Source organism: Manihot esculenta, chromosome 5, assembly GCF_001659605.2.
Source record: "Manihot esculenta cultivar AM560-2 chromosome 5, M.esculenta_v8, whole genome shotgun sequence".
In the NCBI taxonomy this organism is placed as follows: Eukaryota; Viridiplantae; Streptophyta; class Magnoliopsida; order Malpighiales; family Euphorbiaceae; genus Manihot; species Manihot esculenta.
Genome location: NC_035165.2, coordinates 903,811 through 925,869, shown reverse-complemented (window position 1 = coordinate 925,869; position 22,059 = coordinate 903,811). Strand labels below are relative to the sequence as shown.

Sequence of the window (22,059 nt, the reverse complement as noted above, 5' to 3'; positions counted from 1 at the left end):
ATTTTTCTTTAATTTTAATTTGATTTTGGCTCAAATTTTATATAATCAATTTTTTATAAAAAAGTTAAAACACATTTTTAATACTTCATCTCTTTTATATTTTTTTTAGTTGTTCTAAAATTACAGATTGAATAAAATTTTTTTAAGATTTAAAATTTTAGTTAATTATGCTGAAATTAGAACTAGGAGATTAAAATATATATATATATATATATAAAAAAAAAAAAGAGTTCAGATTTTATGCGCTATCTGCACTTTGGAAAATGATTCTATAGGCGGTTGATTGAATATGAATATTGCAGTAGTATAGTCGTTGACGATTCCATACATTTAACCCATCCAAAAATTTTACATATGACCTCTTCTCCACCGCCGCGCCACACAACCATGCCATGACTGTCAACATCAGTCTACCACCACTAAATTTACTAACTGTTACTTTTGTTTATGCTAATCTAAAAATTAAAGTAACCAAATGATCGTGATAACAAAATTACCAATGAAGGCAATAAAATGATAATCGCGGTTGCCATGGTAGTACGAGTATCACAGATTTTAACACAAGCTTTTTTAACATTAATAGGGTAAATTGTAAAGGGCGAGTTAAGATAAAATAGAGTTAAAGAGACATAGATTATAAATTTTAAGTTTAAATAGACAATAAATTAGTTAATTCCCATTTGGTCCCCACTAACTCCTGAACATACCCGACCAAACCCACCATTTGCACCCCTGCTTTTGCTTACGCTAAAGTCGCCAAGGGACTGAAGATGAGCACAAACAACACAGTTGGAAAAGAGGTTATTTGATTAAATTGCAATTGGAGATAATCAGATACCCTTTTCTTTCTTATGATATAACGTCTGCTTCGTAAATTGATTCAAGACTTTACACAAACCCAAGTATATATATTGTATCGTTGAGCTTCATCAGAAGACGACTGAACATGCAAATACGATATTACGCAATGTCTTCATAGAAAGTTCATATTTTGTGTACCGTTTATAAACATTTGCGGTCATCAAGATGTAGCAAGGGGCTACCCATTTCAAGCAGACTCTGCCAAAGAATATCAAGGGGCAAAAAAGAGGCACAAAATTCATCACCTAAACATGAAAACGAGCAAATTGACAGAGTTTGATGTTTGCCAAATTACTGCATTGAAAGCAATCACTGGAAACTTTTCCATCTATTGCAGGTATGCTAAACATTATCTCGCTTCTCCATGAAGCATCTGCCAAAACCAGATTACAAGAAGAGTTTATGACCTCCCCCTTTCTTCCAAACACCACGAACAGGTAAACCTCCAGTTGCATCATTGCTTCGATCTGACTGGTCATCAGCTGGATCTGGATCAGTCTCGGTGTTTTTGAGATCCAGAAGGGCTGCCATTGAGCCATCACCCAGCCTCACCCTATTAAACTTTGAGGTTTTCTTTCGATGCTTATTTACAGAGCCCCCATCCTTAACATTCTGATTTGATCTAGTCCCAGCAGATGTGGAATCATTTTGGCCATTGAACTCCTGTTTCTCATCACTCAATAAAGATGCCTTTCCTCTATTAGAACGATATCCATCTTTTGATAGCACCTCCACCTCTCCTCCTGTAGGCTTGTAATGTGACTGCATTGTCCGAACAGTGCTTATAATGTCATCTGCCAATCTATCCTTTGAATTACTACCTTCATCATTGATCTCTTTGCCTTTCTTCAAGCTGGTACCATCTTTCAAATTGCCACTGCCATAGCTCCTACCATTCTCATGGGCACCATTACCTCTCAAACTAGCATTGTAGGTGTCAACTAATTCTTTTTGCTTCTGAGCATCAGGGCAAAGCCTAGCTAACTCAAGAACAAGATGTGACAAGCCATATTCCCGTACATAATACAGGTATGTTTCAGTGTCAACTGAACCCTGACGATACTGTCCAGATATGTCTTTAAAAGAAGCATACTTGTCCTCATCATATTCAAGGGCAGCACGTATCTTTTCCACCAGTGCTTTGTTTGCAGTTTGAACATCTTCCACATTTTGCAAAACCTTGCCACTGGGAGATGTCTTGCTGACTTGTGTCAAAGAAACAGGGGGGAAATCTGAAATGGATGGCGTCAATGACCTGCTCTCAGAGAGATTTGGGGCCAATGCAGGATGGCCAATCCTATTAATGTTGCCTAAGTTTCCTGTAGAACCAGCTGAGAGATGTCCGTGAACTAATGTGGGTCTAGACTGAGCCTGAACCTGAACAGAACTCGCATAACTAGACAGTGCAGGTACACCGCCAGAACTTTGTGAATTTGAAGATGCAGGATTAATGTTAGGCCTATATTGCGATGAGCTACCAGATGCATTCCCACGGGTTGGAGCTGGCCATGCCTGAGCTGAATTAAGAACAGTAACTCTGTTTTGGCGTCGAAGATGTGCTGCCATAGTGTTATTAGGCAAACCTTCTGATTCTTGTTTTCCTTTTTGTTGATTACTGCTGGAATTCATGAGAGGAGGAAAGGAAGATTCTGCCAAAGATGTGTTCCTGGAACCTTGCCCCAGTGCTTGAAGATATCTTGAAGGCTGTTCTGAATCTGTTGCAGTTAATGATTCAAAAGGCTGAAGCAATGGATCAATATAATTCACATCTACATGAACAGAAACTCCTTGAGCGCTAGATGATGATGGTGGTGGATCATGAGATGTGATCTCTGAGTTAGCTGTCTCCAGACTTGCTTGGATAGCCAAAGATATTTGATCATCATATTGATCACGGTGGAATGCCCTTCCCCTTCCACGACGATTCTCTTGTTCAGTACTTCGCCTATATCGGAAGCTTGTTGGTATCTAGTATATATACATCAGCAATAAGCATATGCTCGATAACCAGATAACATCACATAAATAAACAAAAGGTACACTTATCAATCAAAGAACCAAAAAGGCAGTATATTATGATAAAATATAATTACATAAGAATCGTCCTGTTACAAGATGCTAATATTTAAGAAGTAAATAAATAAAATGTACCTGGAGAGCAGCATTACGCTTGGCCCGAGACATACGCCCCCCATGTTCAATAGTATTATGTCGCTGAAAGATAAACAAGAACAGAAGTCAATGACTAGAACTGATCCAGTGGGAAGCAACTGCAAATAGACATTAGCCGAGCTCCTCAAAATACATACATACATAATGATAAGTTAGATACACATGCCCACAAGAGAGAGAGAGAGAGAGAGAGAGAGGAAGAAGAAGAAGAAGAAGCAGAAGCTATACAATATCCACAGCATTCATATACGCTAAAAATCACCTTAATTTCTGCTTCAGTTTGAAAGACAACAAACTTTTTGGCAAGACAGGCTTCATCCTCGCATAGGAAATGCTCTCGGCGGAAGTGTATCTATAAACCCAAAGCTTGAATTGTTAGAAAAATATTTCAAGCTCAACAACACTTGTAAAGAAGTGTGAACATCATAATCTCATATTCGAATAAATAAAAAAGAGAAGAAAAAATATCATGCCTCAAGGTCATCATAGTTCTTGTAATATTCATATTGTCCAGGATGCTGCCTACATTTGAAAATGGATGAAGTTTTAAAGATTTTCTAGAATGTTATATATCTTACAAAAACAAAAACTTGCTAGCAATGATATGCATTACCTTTGGCATATATGACAAGTATAGTGTTCAGTGGACATATGCGAGTACAGCTCATTATCTCCATAGAACGGTGACTTGCAAAATTCACACATTGGATGACCCATGAATCCACCTCTCTCACTCTCACTACCATCAACCTCAGAATCACCTGTGCTTATATGCTGATTCAATTGTGCTCTGGTGTACAGCTTTTGCTCACAAATGAATACCTATAAGAATTACACAGAGAAGTCAGACAACCAAAGAATTATTAAGAAAAAAAGAAAGAAAGAAAGAAAAGAGAAGGGATGCCGGGACGGGCCTCTACATCTAAAATCAGGTGCATGAGAAAAATAATTGCCATTAATAGCAACATAGAAAGAAACAAGTTTTAAGCAGTCAACATGTTAGCATCTCAATGTGCTTTAAACAGCTTGCCAATCAAGCAATAATGAAAATCCAAACAAGAATCCATGTATCACATAAGAGTACAAAGATAAGGAATTTACCTTCCGTCCTTCCAAACATAGACTACACATAAGCAACCTATGTCGATGGAATAAGTGACCCTTCAACTGTTCTATGTTCCTAAACTTTCCTCGACGCTTTGTGCCATCATTTGCCTCCTCCTCCATCTTGTCACAAACACTGCATGATAATCTGCACATAGCCTTTATCATCTTGTAATGGTCCACATCATCAAAAAAAGCTTGTGAGTCCTCATGGTACCAATATGATCCAACTCGACCCTCCCTTGGTTCAGATGGCAAGACTGTAAAGTCACTAATCATCCTTGTATAATCTCCTAAAGCCTACAACATCATCCAAATCAAATGCATAAAATTTTAATATGATAAACAGCAATCGTTATAAATATGAACAAATGCATTGTTGTCTAGGAATGCATCAATAAGGCATAATTTTTATTTAAAAAAAAAAAAAGAAAGCAAATAATTCAAATAAATTCCTACGAGTAGTCAACAACAAAAGGAAAGTCAATTTCTTAAATGGTTACTTATGAAAAGAACTTAAATTACTACAAGAATGTCTAGGATAACAGCCACAAGTTTCAAGTGCACAATTCATAAGCTGAAATGGAAAATTCAGGCATTCAGGTACAGAGAGTTAAACTCGAATGATTGGTAATTTGCGTTGAATTGATTGAATATAACGTAAAACAAGAAACCGCGACCAATTATCCAGTCTCACAAAACCGCAAATTACGAGTAGATTATAAATTGAGCAGAAACAAAAAGAAAGATGGCAGAGAGAAGTTATAATCCAGAGAATTTTTTTTTAAAAAAAAAAAACCTAACCTTTGTGACAAAAATGATGGGTGACTCGGTCTTGCATATGCAGCAGCGACGGTCACCACAGATGAAGCGTAGGCGGACGACGCAGGTGGAACAGACCTCCCGATGCCCACATGCTCCATAGGCCACCCATTCCAGGGCATCCGCGCAGACCGCACAACTATCATCCATGCCTTTCTCTCTGAAATCGACTTGAACTTGATAATTATGAGAATTGGTTGGCGATCAGATAAGGAGAAACCGGAGGTTTGTTGGCGATCAGACAGGAAGAAACCGGAGGTTGGTCGGCAACAGGAGATCTAGGGTTTACAAAGATTAAATATAAGAATTGAAAGGACTACATTCAAAATCGAGTCTTATAAATTTGGCCCTTGTCACCGATACAAAATTTAAAAAATAAAATAAAATTGTGGAGCTCGTCCACTTCGGTTTTTTTTTTTTTTTTTTTTTCTTTTGGCTTCGACTTCGGTTGTGTAAAGCGCAAGTAATAGGTCAACAAAATCGACTTTTTTTCTTTGACATTTCTGGAAAAAGGCTTCAATTCTTTTTGTAATTTTTAGTTAAATTCATTTGATTAGTTAATATTTTAATATTCTATTTATATAATTAATATTTTAATTTTTGTAAGTTTTTAAAACATGATGTGCATTTATAAATTTTTGTTAAAAATAAAAAATAAAAAATTGGACTCAAATGGATAAACTAAATTAAAGTAGTTAAAATTTAGATTTCAATTTTATTCAATTCTTACTCATTTCAATTTAATAAATTATTATTTTTAAATTCCATTATTTTAATTTAAAAATACCAACAAAGTGGGTAAATTATACTATGTCTCAATTTAATTTATAAGGCTCTTTGAGGACAAAAAATTATTTTATATAGACATCAGGTGACGCAGGAAACTTATCTAAGATACATAGGTTAATTGTCCTTGCAATTATCTTTTATTCAACTCTGTAAAATAGGTTGGATTTTCAAAAAAAAAAAAAAAATGCAGAGCATTGCATTAAGGTTCATGTTGCAAAGCTAAAAATAACATGCCAATGTTAGAAAATATATATATAAAGCCAACAAGAGAAATCCTCCCAGACCACTAGATAGGAGAAAAGATAAAGGGTTGTTGAAGCTGCTACTGAAAAAATCATTTCCTTAAATATGCTATTCAGAAAACATTAAAAATAATTTAAAATAGTAATAAGATAAGAAGGCTATTGATCCATAAAACAAGCAAAGAACAATTGTCTAGTCATGATATACATTTGCATTCCCCCATGAAGATAAGAAGGGAAATGCAGCCTCACACAAACTAATCAAATTCTTGTTCCGGCAGCTAAACCTAAACTGTGTTAATAATCATTTGCAAATCAACCAATGGGACGTGGACATCCATCACGGATGCCAAATGATACTAGCATGTTAACCTATTCTCTGTTTACTTGGGGGGCAACAAAAAGGCTTTCAAAAATATTAATGTCAAATCCAGTGCTTTTCATGAGCACTTGGCATGTTTAGCAATCAATAAATGGTTTTCAGGAGAGATGCTTGATGGGACATACTTAACAAGCTGTGTCTCTAATCCTCGTTCCCTTGCCCACATCATCCTTCCCATATCAATGATCTGTTTACACATAAAACCCAACACAGCCCTCTCAACTGCTTTCATATTTCTCACAACATCTTCAATCCCATTAACATCCCCTCCGTGCTGTTCCTCTTCCCTGCCAAAGAATGAAATGTGAACATGAGATCAGAAATAAATTATATAGATTTATATTTCAGCATATAAAAATTCAGCAGCATTACAGAGACTGAAGAAGCAAACTGCTATCAACAGAGAGATCTGATCCATGGTCAGCATCTACTGCCCAGCTAGTAAACCACGTAATTGCATGAAATTCTTCCTTCGTGATCCCCAAATCCACCATGAATTTTTTGTCTTCAAGGAGGCAAAAGTTACATGGCCAGCTCATAAATAAATGTATAAAATACACAAGCATACACTTTGTAAATGCAAGGCAAAGATATAGAGATTACTTGCATAATGCTTCCACTGGCAAAGATGATGGCAACATGTCGCTATAGCAATGCCCTTAAGGGAATCATTGTCATGGCACTGTTCCATACTGCGCTCACTGTCTTGTTCGGAGAGGCAACATCTTAGTGTCAAATCTACATACATGTAATTCAAAAGGTGAAAAAACAAAAAGGAAAATTATTCAGCATATAATCTGCCAGAAGAGATAAATGATATAAACTTGCAGAGTTTATTTGAATCCTCCTCAAGATTTGGGGAAGTCATTTCATAAGCATATTGCTCACCAGTTGCTGGCCCACAGAGATGTTTACCAATAGCCAGAAAAGGGACTCCTCGCAGGGACTCAACAGCATTTAAGTTTAAATCCTCTACTGCAAATAACAAAGCAAAATCTTGTAAAGGTAGTGGGAAAAAAGAGAGAGAGAGAGAGAGAGAGAGAGAGAGAGGTATTCCCAGTCTTCTTTTTAACAATATACCCATTAAAGTTGAATTCACCAGGGAAAAGAATGAGCATAAATATCCTTATTGATTTATGATCTTAAGTTAAAAGTCAAATAAAGAGATGAAATGCAAATAACAGGAAGAAGAACTAAAGAGAAAAATAATTGGAAGTATCCTTTCCAGTAACAGGATGGTGAGAAACCTTACTATCAATTCTCAAACGCTCCAATATCAAACTCTCTTTCTGTCGCAAGGATCGATCAGCCTAGAATTAACAATGGCATCAAATACACAAAGCACAAATTGAACACCCATCAAGGTCCAACAAACTCAACAAAATTCCCAATTTTTATTCAATGGAACTACAAGAAAGAAGCAATATAACCTTTACATAAACAACGCAACATCGAGAAAAACCAACAAACCTTAAGTTTATATGATTTTCGTTCAACCAAAAAGACCCTATCAATCCCGTAACAATCTGCTAACATCTGTGTCAAGTATCCTCTCCCTGCTCCAAATTCAACCACTGCAGGGCGAGAATCAATTTTGTCAAGGCTTATACCCTCAACGTCACATTGTTCCTTTACAAGAGAAGAATTGATCACCCCGAAATACTCCAAGTTTCCAATAATTGATGCTTGTTGCTTGACATGTTTCTCTTGAAATGGTAATTTACTGCTCAAACACGATTCCGCATTATAAAACCAACTAATTCCATTCATATCAAACAGAACATTTCATACTATATACCTGTCTACTTCTCTCTTAATCCACATGTTACAAGCCTCGGGAATCTTATACGATTCCGAAATATCATCACATATCGTTGCATGAATGGACTCAATCTTCTTTATTAATTCATAAAATTCAGATACAGTCATGCTATAAACTGCAATCCTCTTCATTTCCGATGTAATGGCATTGTCTTCTTCTTTGCCAGCATTAATGCCCTTCTGGTAATATGGCTGAAGGGACAAGGATTGGGTTTGTTTCAATAATGGGCATCTTTTAACATGTCCCTCGAGGTTTTCTTGAAGAACAGAGCTATTAAGAAACACCCACAACTAACATGTCAAAATTATATGATTGAAACCAAAAAAAATTATAAAATTAGTGCACGGATGAATCAATAGGAGCATAAAAGAGGAAATTACTGGGAAGGGTCGATTGGGCAAGGGATCCACTGGCTATCAGACCTCGGCTTGTGGTTGCCACAGAAGCTTAAGCAGTTAAAGTACAATGAAATTAGAGACTGAACAAAACGAGAGAGTGAACTATATGCTATTGAGGAATAGAGTGGACATACGGAGAACCGTTGAGGGGAGCATTAGCACAGGATCGATTCTTTCTGGGGAGCCAGAATTTGCAGCGGTTCTCCTCCATAATTACTCGCAGTAGCAGCTTAGGCCCTAGGGCATTCGGAATTGGAACTGGATTTACTCCAGCTCGAATGTTTGGAAGCTAGATTTTTTGTGTCGGCAACAGGGATAAGATTAACCTTGCCAAACACAAGATTTTTCTTTTGTTGTTTCCATAATTCTTAATCATGCCATGAAATACATTTTTAGTTCGCCTTATTAGGTTTAAAATTGGCAAAAAGCATCTTTTCCACCCAACCTTTTCTTAAATTCTCATTTTACCCCATCACTTTTAAATTATTCCTTTTTTCTCCAACCTTTTTAAAATAATATTTAGTAATTTTTAAATATATAGTTTCACATATATAAACCTACTTAAAGCAAGTGTGAAAATATTTAATTAATGGCATAGAGTAAAAAAATAAAATAAATGTATAACAGTAGTTCTTACAAAATTTTTAATTTCTAATTCTCTCTCGTTGATCAATGCAAAATCTCTTATTGATTCCTATTTGGTTCTCGTAAATATTTAAGATTTAAAATTCACATTGAACACCGAGTAGAAAAGAGGAAGAAGCCAAATAATCTTTTAAAAATGATAGCTTTTTTTATATATCCTTATATTTCTAACTGATTCTGCAATTTTAATATTTAAAGAATGCTTCAGATTTTTCTGTTAGCAGCAGTTAAAAGAATGAGAGAGAGTGCAGTTGAAGTTGCGATTCCAACTTGTCATTGTGGAGAAATATTTGCTCTCAAATATTCATGAAGGAATCTTAATCCAGGAAGAAGGTTTTTTGGATGTAGAAAATATAGAGTGAGTGAAATATATTGAATATATAAAATTTTCTCGATATTTGTTATTTTTCTTTTGAAAAGTAATATTATTAACAAAAATTTTAATTTGAAATATATTTTACTTATTGGAAGAGAATGTAAATTTTTCATATAGTTGGATCCTCCTATGCCTAACTATGCAAAACAAGTTATTATTGAATTGCTATCAAAAATTAGGTTGTATGAAGCTGAAATGAATGGGATAAAGAAAAAATAAGCTCAGTGGAGATTTATTTATATAATTATTGTAATTTTGTGTGTGTTATTCAGCTATAATAGTGTATTTAAGAATGAATAAAACTGAATAACATTAGCTGCCGAAAAGATTTATGACTAGATGGCGGGAGATAATTTTTATTTTGTTGAGAACATTGTAATTTTATGTTATTCGGTTGAAACTGTTTATTCTATTTGTAATGGATGAAACTATTGATTTTACTTGTAATGGATGAAATTATTGCAATTTTATATTTTATTTAGCTACTTTTATTATTAGTTTTGCTTGTAATATCCCTAAATCTATTGGTGTAATATATTGTACATTCGCACTTGAAGTTGTTAAAGTTTTGCACTTAAAATTACATTTTCTTTTCTTAAATTACATTTAAAATTATTGTTTGACATAGTTTGAATAAGAAAAAATTAATCACAATTAAGTAAGAAATAAACAATCATAATTGAATTGTAAAGGAAGAGATGGAATTCTATCCAATAAATATGAATTTCCATTATCACAAAAACAATGTTTATCAATACTTCATTACATTAACAAAGTATTAGAAAACATACACATTTCCAAAAAAAAGACTTAGCCTATTATTGCTATCAAAAAGTTTGTTCATCGAGAACACATATTTAATTAATAGTAATAGTACTTGTGAAAGTTGAATAGATTAAGATGGATTACTAGTAGCAATATTTCTTCTTTGTTGTTGTTGTAATTACTTGGTTGTAAGTATATTTGTATCGCAGTAATAAAATGCCTACTGTTATTAGTAAAATCAATTGACATATTACACTCAACAATGACAAAATCTATTGTATCTCTTTACTTAAAACCTTGAGTAATCTCTATCAATACTTGATATGACCAAACTTTCCTAAAATCTTCATTTTCATTGCCCCTCTTTCTAAAATATGCATCTTCGGCAGTTATATACCATAAGTCTTCCACAAATGAGAACATCTCTAACATTGATGGTTTAAAATGGTCAATCCGAGGGATCATCGAGACCCGTCCAATTTACCACAATGATGCCATCTTAGACAAATGGTAAACGTTGACATGTTGTGCATACCAAATCAAACAAAAAAAAAAGAATAAATTAATCAAAACATGTTGAACCACATGACTAGATATGTAAGTTACTGAAAAAGACTAGAGAATAGCAAAAAGAAAGAGAGGACAAGTACATCACAATGAATGCCCTTACATTACCAACAAATAATATAAACACCACCTATTCAAGAAATGCAACTAAATACTAACAATGATCAATATTTAATAATGTCGATGAAATTTCAATCATAAAACAGATTTGCAACTTCACTATTTCATGTATCGATAAATTTGTTGGAGAAGTTCATAAAATCATTGTAAAACTTCTATTTTTAATAGAATGAGAGTATAAAATTAGGGATAAGGGACTCATTAGATTTCTATTTTTAATTTGGAGTTGGGATTATTTGCGACATTTATCTATTTTTGCCCACATGGATTGTTGGATTTGACACGTAAAGAATTTTATCCAAGTGTAACTCACACATAAAGATATATAATTCGACTATTAAATGTCATTTTAAAAAAGGTTAAGGGGCAAAAGAGAATAATTTAAAGTTGAAGGGGTAAAATGACAATTTAAAAAAAAATTGAAGGACAAAAGATAGTTTTTGCCTTTAAAATTTCTTATTTAATGAAAATATACTTTCGAGTAATTTATCAGTTACAAAGTATGATATAATTATATTTGATATGTAAAATTATTTTTTAGTGATTAAAAAATAATAATATTTATAATATGATTTTAAATGTAATATAATTTTAAATGTAATAAATTAAAGATAAATTAATAAATCCAATGTAATTTTACTAAGAAATGCAACTTATCAAGCTTTTTTTAGATAAAATACTTTTCTTATAGTAGAAAAATAATTATCACGCGAACTAAACTGATTTTTTTCACTACTTAAAAAGTATTATTTTTTTAATTTACATATCCAATCAAATAAAATAATGTGTTAAATTTAAATTATTTAATACATTTTAATTGATATAATTAATAAAAAAAAATTCAAAAGCAATTTTGACGATTGTGACGCTTCAGTGCTGCTAAAATCCACACTAGGAAACCCGTCACAGAGAGACCAACCAACAATCCGAGCTTTCAAGGCGATCGATGAAGCCAAATCTCAAATTGCAGCATTATGTCCAAGTACTGTGTCTTGTATACACACTCTAGCTTTTGTTGCTCATGGTAGCTCCTCCAAAATGCGAGGAACTAGTTATAACGTACCTTTATGATAATTATAGAATTAGGGAGGGACAGTATTCAATTTAAATTAAAAAAATTGATCGAATTGAATTAATTTAAAAATTTAGTTTAATTTTTTATTTATTTTGATTCAGTTTAATTTTTAATTATAAAAATTTTGATTCAACTTGATATTAATTGAAAAAATTAAAAAAAATCGAATCGATTAGTGATAATAGTATATTATTTTTAATATTATATAGAGATTAAATCATAATCAAAATTAAAATATTTTAATTAAATTTTAGAATACTAAAAATAAGGTGTAAAAAATAAAAAGCTCAATCAATCAAATCAAATTGAATCAAATCGATTTGATTCAAATCGGTTTCTATCTAAAATCAATTCGATTCAATTTTCACAAATACTAAAATTTCAGTTTTTGATTTATTTGATTGAATTTAGTTTTGAATTAAATGCTCATAAAATTTGTATTCTCCATTGTTCAACATAAAGCAGTTTGCTCAAATTTTTAGAAAAAAAGGATATACATTGATGAGATGATTTTGTATTCTCCATTCTTCAACATAAAGCAGTTTGCTCAAATTTTTAGAAAAAAACGAATATACATTGATGAGATGATAGCAATCTCAGGAGCTCATTCTATTGATCTCATATTACTTTTTATTTTCTGAGCTATTATATTCTTTCAATGAGATTCATGCACAAGATCAATCAATGAACTCTGAATATGTAGTCTTTATAAAGATCGAATAACCATAATCGAGTGATGGAGATAATGATATAATATTACCACCGGATATAACACCTAATTATTTAGACAATAAATATTACTAATAAATCGTCGTGGTTTATTGAGTTTAGAACATTAATAAATAATTTAATAATATAAAAGATAATAATAGACAATGCAACTTGTGGTACAAAATGGAGTATCAAGTTTGCCAAAATAATAATGTATATAGGCTGCATTTATATTCTCATTAAAAATAAATTGAAATCGGAAGGATTTGCATTTTTGTATGAGAATATTTATGTTTTGCTGTTAATGAATTTTAATTTATTGATATTATAGTTATTTTCATAGCTACAAGGTTTGGAATTTGACTCTTTACTATATCTCATCATGACATTATTTAATTAATTAGTTTCATGTGTAATTTGTATCTTAAGTAGCTATCTATTTGGGTATGTTTTTTAAATCCAACTAATTAACTAGGAATATAAATAAAAGAAAAGTTCTTTTGTAATTTTTTAATTAATTTGGGGCTCGCCTTAAAAAAAAATTGGAACAATGTAAAGAATTTTTTTTGCTAAGACCAAATCTAATGATAATAGAACAAAAGAAGTACATTGTAATATTTCATAGTATTTAAAAGAGATATGTTTTACCAGTAATTAAGCTAATATGCTCAATTCCATCCTGCAATCTAAACTAGGCCCAGACTTTAAACCCAGTGTTGTTATGGATTTCATAGAAGCTGACTGGGCCCAGCTCAAAATGAAGGCCCAACTACACCATCTGAGGGCTTAATCCGTAATTTTATCAGACGGCAGTCCCAAACAAAACCCTAAATCCCCTCTTATCTTGAGCACGCACACCCTTCAAACCCAAGCCGAAGACCCTCCGTTTGCCTCGCTCTCTGCATCGGTCTCCAAAGATGCAGATCTTCGTCAAAACCCTAACGGGTAAGACCATAACTCTCGAGGTAGAATCCTCGGACACTATCGACAATGTTAAGGCCAAGATCCAAGACAAGGAGGGAATCCCACCGGATCAGCAGCGCCTCATCTTCGCAGGAAAACAACTGGAAGATGGACGGACCCTTGCAGACTACAACATTCAGAAGGAGTCAACTCTCCACTTGGTGCTGCGTTTGAGGGGTGGAGCCAAGAAGAGGAAGAAGAAGACCTACACCAAGCCCAAGAAGATCAAGCACAAGAAGAAGAAGGTTAAGCTCTCCATCCTTCAGTTCTACAAGGTTGATGATAGTGGTAAAGTTCAGAGACTGAGGAAGGAGTGTCCCAACGCCGACTGTGGAGCCGGTACTTTTATGGCTAATCATTTTGACAGGCACTACTGTGGTAAGTGTGGCCTTACCTACGTTTACCAGAAGGCCGGCGATGACTGATCTTCAGCTTCAAGCTGAGGAGGCATAGAGAAACTTCGTTTTTAGTATTTTTTCTTTTGAGCTGGTTGTTGAACTTGCTTTTATGGCTGCTATTTTTTATGGTCTATTTGGCTACTTTGGATGGTATTTTTTGCAGTTTAATGGTCACTTTTGCATTTTACATTACCTTTTAATCTATATTGCTTGCTTAGTGTCAAATTGGTTTAGAATTGTTAGATGACTGCCCTGGAATTGCTGGCACTTTCTGGTTTCATTATCAGTTTTACGATTAAAGTCCATAATGTGTAGTAGAAAGAAAACACACATTACTTTCTATTTTAAATTAGGAACTGTTTCTTTTAGTGTTTCCTTATTTGAAGTTCTTTGAATAGCTCAAAGTCGATCACATAGCAATATAAGATGCTGTGTGTTATATGTGTTCTGTGGGTGTATCAATGGGATATGTCAAACTGTACTGGATTTGTCCCCATGACCTGATTTTAGGATATTGCTTAGTGCCAGGTGAAGTGCTTTGTCCATAGAAGATTTTTCTATTTCCTCTGTGATTACTTTTGCCTCTGCAGTTTCTAGTTTGCAGTGTCGTCAATTCGCTATAAGATTATGAATGGTTATAATGGTATATGGACCTTCAAATGTTTTAAACCAGCCCTTTCTTTCCTTGGCTGTGCAGGTGGGATTCATGGGAAATTCTTTTGCACCATGAATCCTGTCGAAATGTTGTTATGGCAATTGTTTTGAGTTTTGGTTTTGTAGTAATGAAAATCGTTTTGAATTTTGGTTTCTTTTCTGAAAGTTCGCATTCTCTTTGGAATCTTGGACCTGTGAACTTTAAAGGGTTGGTTGCTTATTTGATTCTGGCATGTAGGAAACTAGGAATAGTGCTACGGGCTGGTTCTGCTCCTGTATCCGGATGGAACCACCGGTTCAGCTGGCTTCATTGTTCGAACTGGGATTGATTAGAAGCAGGTTCAGTTCCTGTTCAGGCTCAATCCCAATTTGAAAATTTTAAAAATAGCTACTTTCCTCGTCTCAATTATTGTCCATCTTTTTCTTTGTTTTAGAATTATGGCATGCATTTTTTTATGACTATTATAGTTTTATTTAATTTTATGTTATTTTTAATATAATATATCAATAATTGTTATTTTTCTAAGGTATCTTTTGATTGGCGTAAGTAAACTAAGTGGCACTAAACTAAGTAAGTTGCACTTTTAAGGAAGTGTAAAAAACTCTTTTGTTTGAATTGCATTTTAAATCAACTCTATGGGAACTATTTCCTTCATGCAAGGGAAGTAACTTATCTAAGTGAAATTTATTAAGTTGTACTTCCCTACTTAAATTGTATTAAATTTATCAATTTATTTTTTATTTTATTACATTTGAAATGATATTAGATATTATTATCTTTTATCACTTGGAAGTAATTTTATTTTCTAGAAAGTTAATTTGTATACTAAACACAATTATATCATATTTTTTCTAAGTAAATTCACTAGAAGTGTAGTTATTGGGAAGTTTACTTCTCTGGAAGTAAGGTATTTTAAATCAAATTAGTACTAAATGAGTTTTAATTTTTGAATATTTATTAAAATTTAATATTTTTAAAATGGATATAATTAAAAAAATAATGAAAAAAAATTATATTTTTTAATATATATGGAAATGCAAAATGGATATGGAGAAAGTATATTAAAATTTATAAATTTATGATATATAGTTTAACAATATACCATTTATTGAGTTTCCATGATTAAAAAAGTTAAAGGAAATCAATATAATTGTCATAAAAAATGGAATAAAAAATTCAATCAGTCGTCCTTAGTTATGGTTTAAGTAAAATTTGATCAGTTCTTGATTGTACCTTTCAAAAATGAAACTTGTGAGACGCCCTTCATTGTGCCGGCATTGGTTGCTTTCAACTGCTAAAGATTTTACTTGGTTGCATGGAACTTCGTTGCTGTAAAATGTATTTTTGTCCTGATAGTCATGTTTTTCTTAGGTAGAAGTTCGTATTATTTCAAGTTGAAGCCAGAAGTGGAAACAGACTTGATAATGCCTACCATAAATCAAGCATTACCATTTAAAAAATATGATAATTTAGCCCACAATGATAATTCCCAATATATAGAGGGAAATCTATATATTTAGCTGATATTTATTTATATAAAGTAGTTATTTGCATAATAATTGCATGCTTGGCTGATCTTACCATGACATGTTTTAACACTTAATTGTACTTTCTCCAACTGTAAATTGTGGAACAAAGTTATAGAAATGACATGATCTGGGGAGGGTTGAATCCCTCCTTTATGTACACAACCGTGCAATCAATATCAAAACCACCATCAATGGTGCCTTTTTTTTGGGATTTGATTATAGTGCCTAGTTTTAAGAATCAGAAATCAGTATGATCTCACAAAAGCACCAGGAAACCATCTGGGAAAATTCGAGTTTTTTGCTTTGACAATCAGGGCATATATACCATAACAGGGTATGTGAACCGCAGCCAGGGCAAAATACCTATCAGATGGCCAAATTCATCAGGATTCATGTCATATGTGCTGTAACTCAATATAAATAAAGGGGGGCAGAGAGAGAGAACTGAGTCGGTGAAAACTCATACCATAAAGGAGCCCATGGTGTATCAAGTCCCAGAAATGGATATGGCCACCTGGGTTAGGCACAAAATATGTTGCTATTGAAGTGAGATAAAAACTAGTAGAAACCATGGTCTCAAAATGATACAACTTAACAATACAAAATGAAAAATTCTGCTTACCATGTAAAACCACAGGCATGAATCACCCACTGGAAAACAACATAGAGGCAACTCCACTGCACAAAGTATGCAAGCCGGAACCAAGGAAATGGCTGAAAGCAAGAAATGAGGAGAAATCAGTGAACTATTAAACCTGCGAAACTTCATTAGATGAAATGTAACTCATCTTTAATTGTGTTACTTACAAGGCTGTTTAGAGCAGTATCGAGCAAAAGAAAAACCGCATTCAGGGTGTGCATACAACCCATCAGCTGCCATGCAAAGAACAGAAAGAAAAATCATTGAAAGTTGCATTCATGATTCATTGGCCCATATGCTAATACATCTATTATGCTAAAGAAATATGAAAAATCAGCTACATTCTATAGACAGTTTAGTATTCTCACTGCATTGAGTCCAAAATGTGCATTTGATTCAAATGGGACAAGAATACACCAAAATACGATGTCTGTTAGGATAACAGCGCCTGCACAAGTCTGTTATAAGATAAATGTGAACTATAACGATTAGCATCAACGGACTTGAGAAAAGAGGTGTTCAATTAGGAGAGACAAAATTGATATCTGGATGAACTGACCTGATAAATAATTTGCGTAAGAAATCCCCAAAATCCAGCTCTTAGCCTAATTGCCTCTTCTGCATGGTGACTGTGCAACTTCGTAGTTCCCTTAATTTTTTTCTCCCTGTAAGTTGTAGTGTTTGTAGTTCCATTCCCTTCCACATCTGTTCTCAAGAACCCAGTAGTTTCCCCATTTTCAGAAGGAAATTGCTTTGGTGACATCCAACACCCATACCCAGATATTACAGAGGCAAGCTATACAGAGCAACCAATGGATGTAAACTACCAAGACACTCATCTAGCTGGGGATTGAATCACTACAATGCATTTGCCCATACCCAAAGGTGCAGGCAAGTACTTCAAATTAGGGAATTAAAATGGGGAAAAAAGTTGTTAATGGTGTTAACATACCGCAAAATATACCATAACTAAAGCAAATGTCCACCTGCAGATCAATCATTAAATAAAACAGAAATTAGAGAGCATATAATTTTCAATTGAACTGCAATTAGAAAAATTTCAAATCAAGAAAATTTCTGCTAATGTCTACAGTAACATTAGGGTTCCGGAATGCAAAATAAAGTTTAACAGTTGTTGTAATGGATAGCGTTCTTACTGAGTGTAGAAATAGAAGGCAAAAGCTCCATCTATGGCCACAATTTCATAAAGCATCGGAGCCAAGCAAATAAAAGCTGAAAGTCTATAGAAGAGAAGCCAAAGAGGATTAATGCATCTCCAGCAGGGCTTCCACAACTCATTCAAGAACAACGGCTCTGCTCTTACTTTACTAGTTGTATAAAAGGCAACCAAAGAGGAGCCAACGATGATTAAACCACAAACAGGAACTTGCCACCTGAACCAGTATCCTATACCCTCGTCTCCTTCTAGATTAGACATTAAAGATTGCTAAAGTCAGTGACACTACGTTCTCCTTTTCCTCTTCAGGAGGACGGAGCCATCTGTAGCGACGGCGGTTGACTTTCAACAAATGGGCTGTCTTGAGGACCATTTTTAACAAGGGAGAATTGGCCCAATTTACTGGCTATGGGCTCCCATTTTCTATCCTTTTCTTAGGATTAAAAAAAAAAAGAAAAAGAAAATAATTAGCCGCGTGTTGTGCACCTAGTTTATCGCCGTGAGATTGGATGATAACGCGAATGACGGGCCCATATTAAAGCGAAGATCATTGGTCCGTCCAATCTCGTTGTAACATGCAGGTGAGAATGAAGAGTCGCGACTAGAGCCAGAGAAGAGGCTGAGAAGTATGATATCTGACTTCTGACCACCAGTCGTCAGTCGCCAGTCGCCAGTCGCCTTCTATCTATCTGTATCTCTTTCCGCTTCCCCTGTTACAATATTAATTAATAACTTCAAGCTTCACTGGCCATGTCTGCGGCGGCCGCCGTTGCCTTAACTTATCTCAGCCCCACCCATTTGTCAACTAATAAGCTCCTATTCAGCTCCATACACACACCCACTGCTAAAACCACATTATCTTTAAGGCCTTTCTTGTTCAGGGTCCAGTATTTATCCCCCAAGCGAAGCTCCACACCCACTGGGTTCAAGCCCTTTTCTCCCCCTGTGATGGAGTGGCAGGATTGCACGTAATAGATATATATCATTTCCCCTGATTCATCTTATTGGAACTGTCTTCTTCTTCTTATTGAAATTGGGCTGCACTAATCACTCAATAACGTAACTAAATTGAATCAAAATGCAGGGTCAAAAGGGAAATTGATGTGCCCGTTGCTGTGGCTTATAAGTGTTACTTAGACCGCGAATCAATTCCCCGTTGGATGCCCTTCATTTCATCGGTAAAGGTGTGAGATTTTTTTTCTTTCAATTTCAATTGCGCATTCGTCTTGTTATAGCTGCCTATTTGATTTCTATTTGCTTCTTTTTGTTCTCATGCTAAGAAGGGCAGACATTTGATGAATCTTTTTGTTTATGAACTGTTTCTATTTTCCACTGCGTTCTTAATTGAATCCTCGATTTCATTTTAGCTGACCAAGCTTCCAACATAATGTCTAAGAGAAGTTGATATTTCATTCTATTTTAATAGATACTGGAAGACAAGCCCGACCTATCACGATGGTCACTCAAGTATAAAGCATTTGGTCGTGATATTGAATTTTCTTGGCTTGCTAGAAATATGCAGGTACCCGTATTAGTCTTATGCTTATTAAATTTACGTGCATTCTTTATCCTCCATCCATTCTTTTCATTCTCTCATTGCCTTCTCGCAGCCAATCCCAAATCAGAAAATTCATTGGAGATCTCTGGAAGGTCTTCCTAACAGGTAACAGGAAGGCAGATGGTTGGCGTGAATTATTGGCAAGTGTAGTATCAAGAAACAAGAAGATACTGTCTCCCCTTGGCACCTTTGTCAAAGAATTAGTTCATTATTGTTCTTGTTACTATCTGTGGCTAGATCCTGTTAGCTTATGCTGTCCTATGCTTGATTATAGATCGGAATTCTGCTAGCACCTCTAGTTAACACAATCTGTTAAACACGTTAAGGGGTCTCAAATAGCTTGTGGTTCCTGAACAAAAGAATTGAAAATTACATAGGTGATGCCTATATCAGCTTTTTGAGGCACACTAGGTTTCTAACTTCTCAGGGGGCATTTAATTATGGCCAAAGAACACATTTATTGGTTTTACCTTTAAGAGGCTCACCTGCACATGTCAAGGTAGAGGCAAAAAAACTTATGCCAGTGGCACAGACATGATAGTTGGATCTAATGTTTTCTGGACTTGGTTGTTATTATCTCGCTGGTGGTCTCTCTTGCCCACTTAAGTACAACTCATCTTTTTTCCTTTTCCTTTCTTTCTTTCTTTTTTTTTTTCTGAAGTATCTTCAAATTTAGTTGATATTCCTCTATGCATTCGCACTACTACATGTTTTCACAGTTGACTGGCTGCCTCTGTTGGAGATTGTCATTCTACCGAACGCTATAAATTGGTTCTACATGGATGTAAAGTGGGAACCGTATTTCATCAATGTGTCTCTGTCTAAATTCTGTAGGATTCATCTCATGAACAACAAATAAAATATGATTATTACATATGTACCATTGTATGCAATTTTGTATCATTTATTATAATTCATCAGCAGAATACTTAAATCAACTTTTTTATGACATGCAGAGGTGCTGTTCGATTCTTTCCCAAGGGTCCTTCATCATGTACAGTAGAGGTGAGACTTCATAGTCGGTGTTTAATTTGATGTTCAACTGTTGCTACTTTCAAAGAAGTAGTTATTTTCACTTATTGCTTGGGTAATTATAGTTCATTACCCACAGTTTGTGCATTTGTCATATTTATTCCTTACTTAAAATAGCTATTACTTTTGATGGACATTTCTTCTTGCATTTATGGAAGACATACTTCATCGCTCCCTTTCTCCTTTTTCTTTCAATTTCTTGTTCCTTTTCTTACCTTCCAAAATATGTACTTCTGGTGAAAGCTTAAGTTAGGCCCTCACAGTTCTGTTTTCACTTTTCAGTTAACTGTGTCTTACGAAGTTCCTCAACTTTTGGTTCCAGTGGCATCAGTAAGGGTTCTATATTTTTTTTTCCCTCTTTTCAGTAACAAAACATAAAACAGATTAAATTTCAGATATTATTTGACTAGATTTAAAAGGATCACCTGATTACTTGCCTGGCGCAAAAGTTTCAGGACATGGTGCAAGTGCAAGCACACGTGTATTTCCAATCGGAAACTTTTTTTGCATATGTAATATTCTTTCTGCTTGAATGTAATGAAGTGGTCAGTCATTCACTGTTTCTTTTTTTTTTTTCAGGCCTTACAGCCTTTCCTTGAGAACTTACTTATACGTGGTCTAGAAAGATTTGCAAAATTTGCGAAAAGCTCTTTGGCAGACTGAGACTGAGACTAGGATCTCCACTGGACAACCAAATCCAGATAATTGGTAACTTTCAACAAATATTTTAGTGTGAAAATTCCTGGAAAGAAATATAATCTTTGCATTATAATTTCTGTTTCAAAAAAAAAAATTATAGCCACTGATGCACAGAGACACAGAATGCTTGATTTATTATCAATTGTATCCAATGGTATTTTACATGAATGTTGGTGTCTCAAAGAAATTCCAGTAATTACTTCTGTTGTGTATTTCCCCACCACTTCCCCATAAAAAAAAGTCTGCTCGACTTGTAGGCACTAAATTAGGCATGGTTCCCAACAGAGGGGCATTATCAGTTGCAGCCAGTTCTGGTGTCTGTGAGACTGCGAGGGCAATTGTTACAGAACTTGACGGTGATGTTAGCGTCTCTTCAATTCTTCTTATCAAGGTTTATTCCCCGTTGGTGATTGAAATGTGTATGGGATTTTCTTGATTTGATTTATGTTCTGCCGTGAACCAAGCACACCTACTCGATCATTTTTCTAAAATATCGTCAAGTGGATTACTACAATTATTCCTCATCTTCACAAATCAACACCCTAGCAGATCCATTT

The 22,059-nt window shown here is 34.4% G+C and overlaps 5 protein-coding genes across 10 annotated transcripts; 2 read left to right on the top strand and 3 right to left on the bottom strand.

Annotated features, from left to right (window-relative positions):
• Positions 1-947: 947 nt before the first annotated feature.
• Positions 948-5,379, bottom strand: LOC110615278. Its single transcript, XM_021757077.2, has 7 exons — positions 4,942-5,379; positions 4,135-4,437; positions 3,647-3,855; positions 3,507-3,555; positions 3,296-3,385; positions 3,013-3,075; positions 948-2,829 (listed from the first exon to the last, which is right to left on the bottom strand). The coding sequence occupies exons 1-7, from the start codon at positions 5,107-5,109 to the stop codon at positions 1,249-1,251; spliced, it is 2,463 nt and encodes an 820-aa protein (XP_021612769.1). The 5' UTR covers positions 5,110-5,379; the 3' UTR covers positions 948-1,248.
• Positions 5,380-6,124: 745 nt separating this feature from the next.
• LOC110614300 (tRNA:m(4)X modification enzyme TRM13 homolog) lies at positions 6,125-8,966 on the bottom strand. 2 transcript variants are annotated; one of them, XM_021755802.2, is made up of 9 exons: positions 8,727-8,966; positions 8,575-8,640; positions 8,171-8,464; positions 7,843-8,095; positions 7,625-7,682; positions 7,261-7,344; positions 6,976-7,110; positions 6,745-6,877; positions 6,125-6,659 (listed from the first exon to the last, which is right to left on the bottom strand). In XM_021755802.2, the coding sequence occupies exons 1-9, from the start codon at positions 8,801-8,803 to the stop codon at positions 6,431-6,433; spliced, it is 1,329 nt and encodes a 442-aa protein (XP_021611494.1). In that variant the 5' UTR covers positions 8,804-8,966; the 3' UTR covers positions 6,125-6,430. The 2 variants fall into 2 exon arrangements, with proteins under 2 accessions (XP_021611494.1, XP_021611493.1); XM_021755801.2 differs by having other exon boundaries at positions 7,261-7,347; positions 8,727-8,965.
• A 4,721-nt stretch (positions 8,967-13,687) lies between these two features.
• On the top strand, positions 13,688-14,404 carry LOC110614497 (ubiquitin-40S ribosomal protein S27a). Its single transcript, XM_021756048.2, has one exon. The coding sequence runs from the start codon at positions 13,769-13,771 to the stop codon at positions 14,237-14,239; it is 471 nt and encodes a 156-aa protein (XP_021611740.1). The 5' UTR covers positions 13,688-13,768; the 3' UTR covers positions 14,240-14,404.
• A 1,948-nt stretch (positions 14,405-16,352) lies between these two features.
• LOC110614751 lies at positions 16,353-18,591 on the bottom strand. 3 transcript variants are annotated; one of them, XM_021756403.2, is made up of 8 exons: positions 18,194-18,589; positions 17,989-18,022; positions 17,596-17,832; positions 17,405-17,494; positions 17,204-17,269; positions 17,019-17,110; positions 16,863-16,910; positions 16,353-16,759 (listed from the first exon to the last, which is right to left on the bottom strand). In XM_021756403.2, the coding sequence occupies exons 1-8, from the start codon at positions 18,472-18,474 to the stop codon at positions 16,642-16,644; spliced, it is 966 nt and encodes a 321-aa protein (XP_021612095.1). In that variant the 5' UTR covers positions 18,475-18,589; the 3' UTR covers positions 16,353-16,641. The 3 variants fall into 3 exon arrangements, 2 of the variants coding, with proteins under 2 accessions (XP_021612095.1, XP_043812328.1); XR_002487831.2 differs by having other exon boundaries at positions 16,694-16,759; positions 16,863-16,934; positions 18,194-18,591; XM_043956393.1 differs by lacking the exon at positions 16,353-16,759 and having other exon boundaries at positions 16,812-16,934; positions 18,194-18,591.
• Positions 18,592-18,758: 167 nt separating this feature from the next.
• Positions 18,759-21,918, top strand: LOC110615485. 3 transcript variants are annotated; one of them, XM_021757337.2, is made up of 8 exons: positions 18,760-19,181; positions 19,298-19,397; positions 19,640-19,735; positions 19,824-19,876; positions 20,728-20,776; positions 21,086-21,133; positions 21,383-21,511; positions 21,760-21,918. In XM_021757337.2, exons 1-7 carry the CDS (start codon positions 18,964-18,966, stop codon positions 21,464-21,466), a joined length of 648 nt encoding a protein of 215 aa, XP_021613029.1. In that variant the 5' UTR covers positions 18,760-18,963; the 3' UTR covers positions 21,467-21,511; positions 21,760-21,918. The 3 variants fall into 3 exon arrangements, with proteins under 3 accessions (XP_021613030.1, XP_021613029.1, XP_021613028.1); XM_021757336.2 differs by lacking the exon at positions 21,760-21,918 and having other exon boundaries at positions 21,383-21,670; XM_021757338.2 differs by lacking the exons at positions 21,086-21,133; positions 21,760-21,918 and having other exon boundaries at positions 18,759-19,181; positions 21,383-21,670.
• Positions 21,919-22,059: the final 141 nt, after the last annotated feature.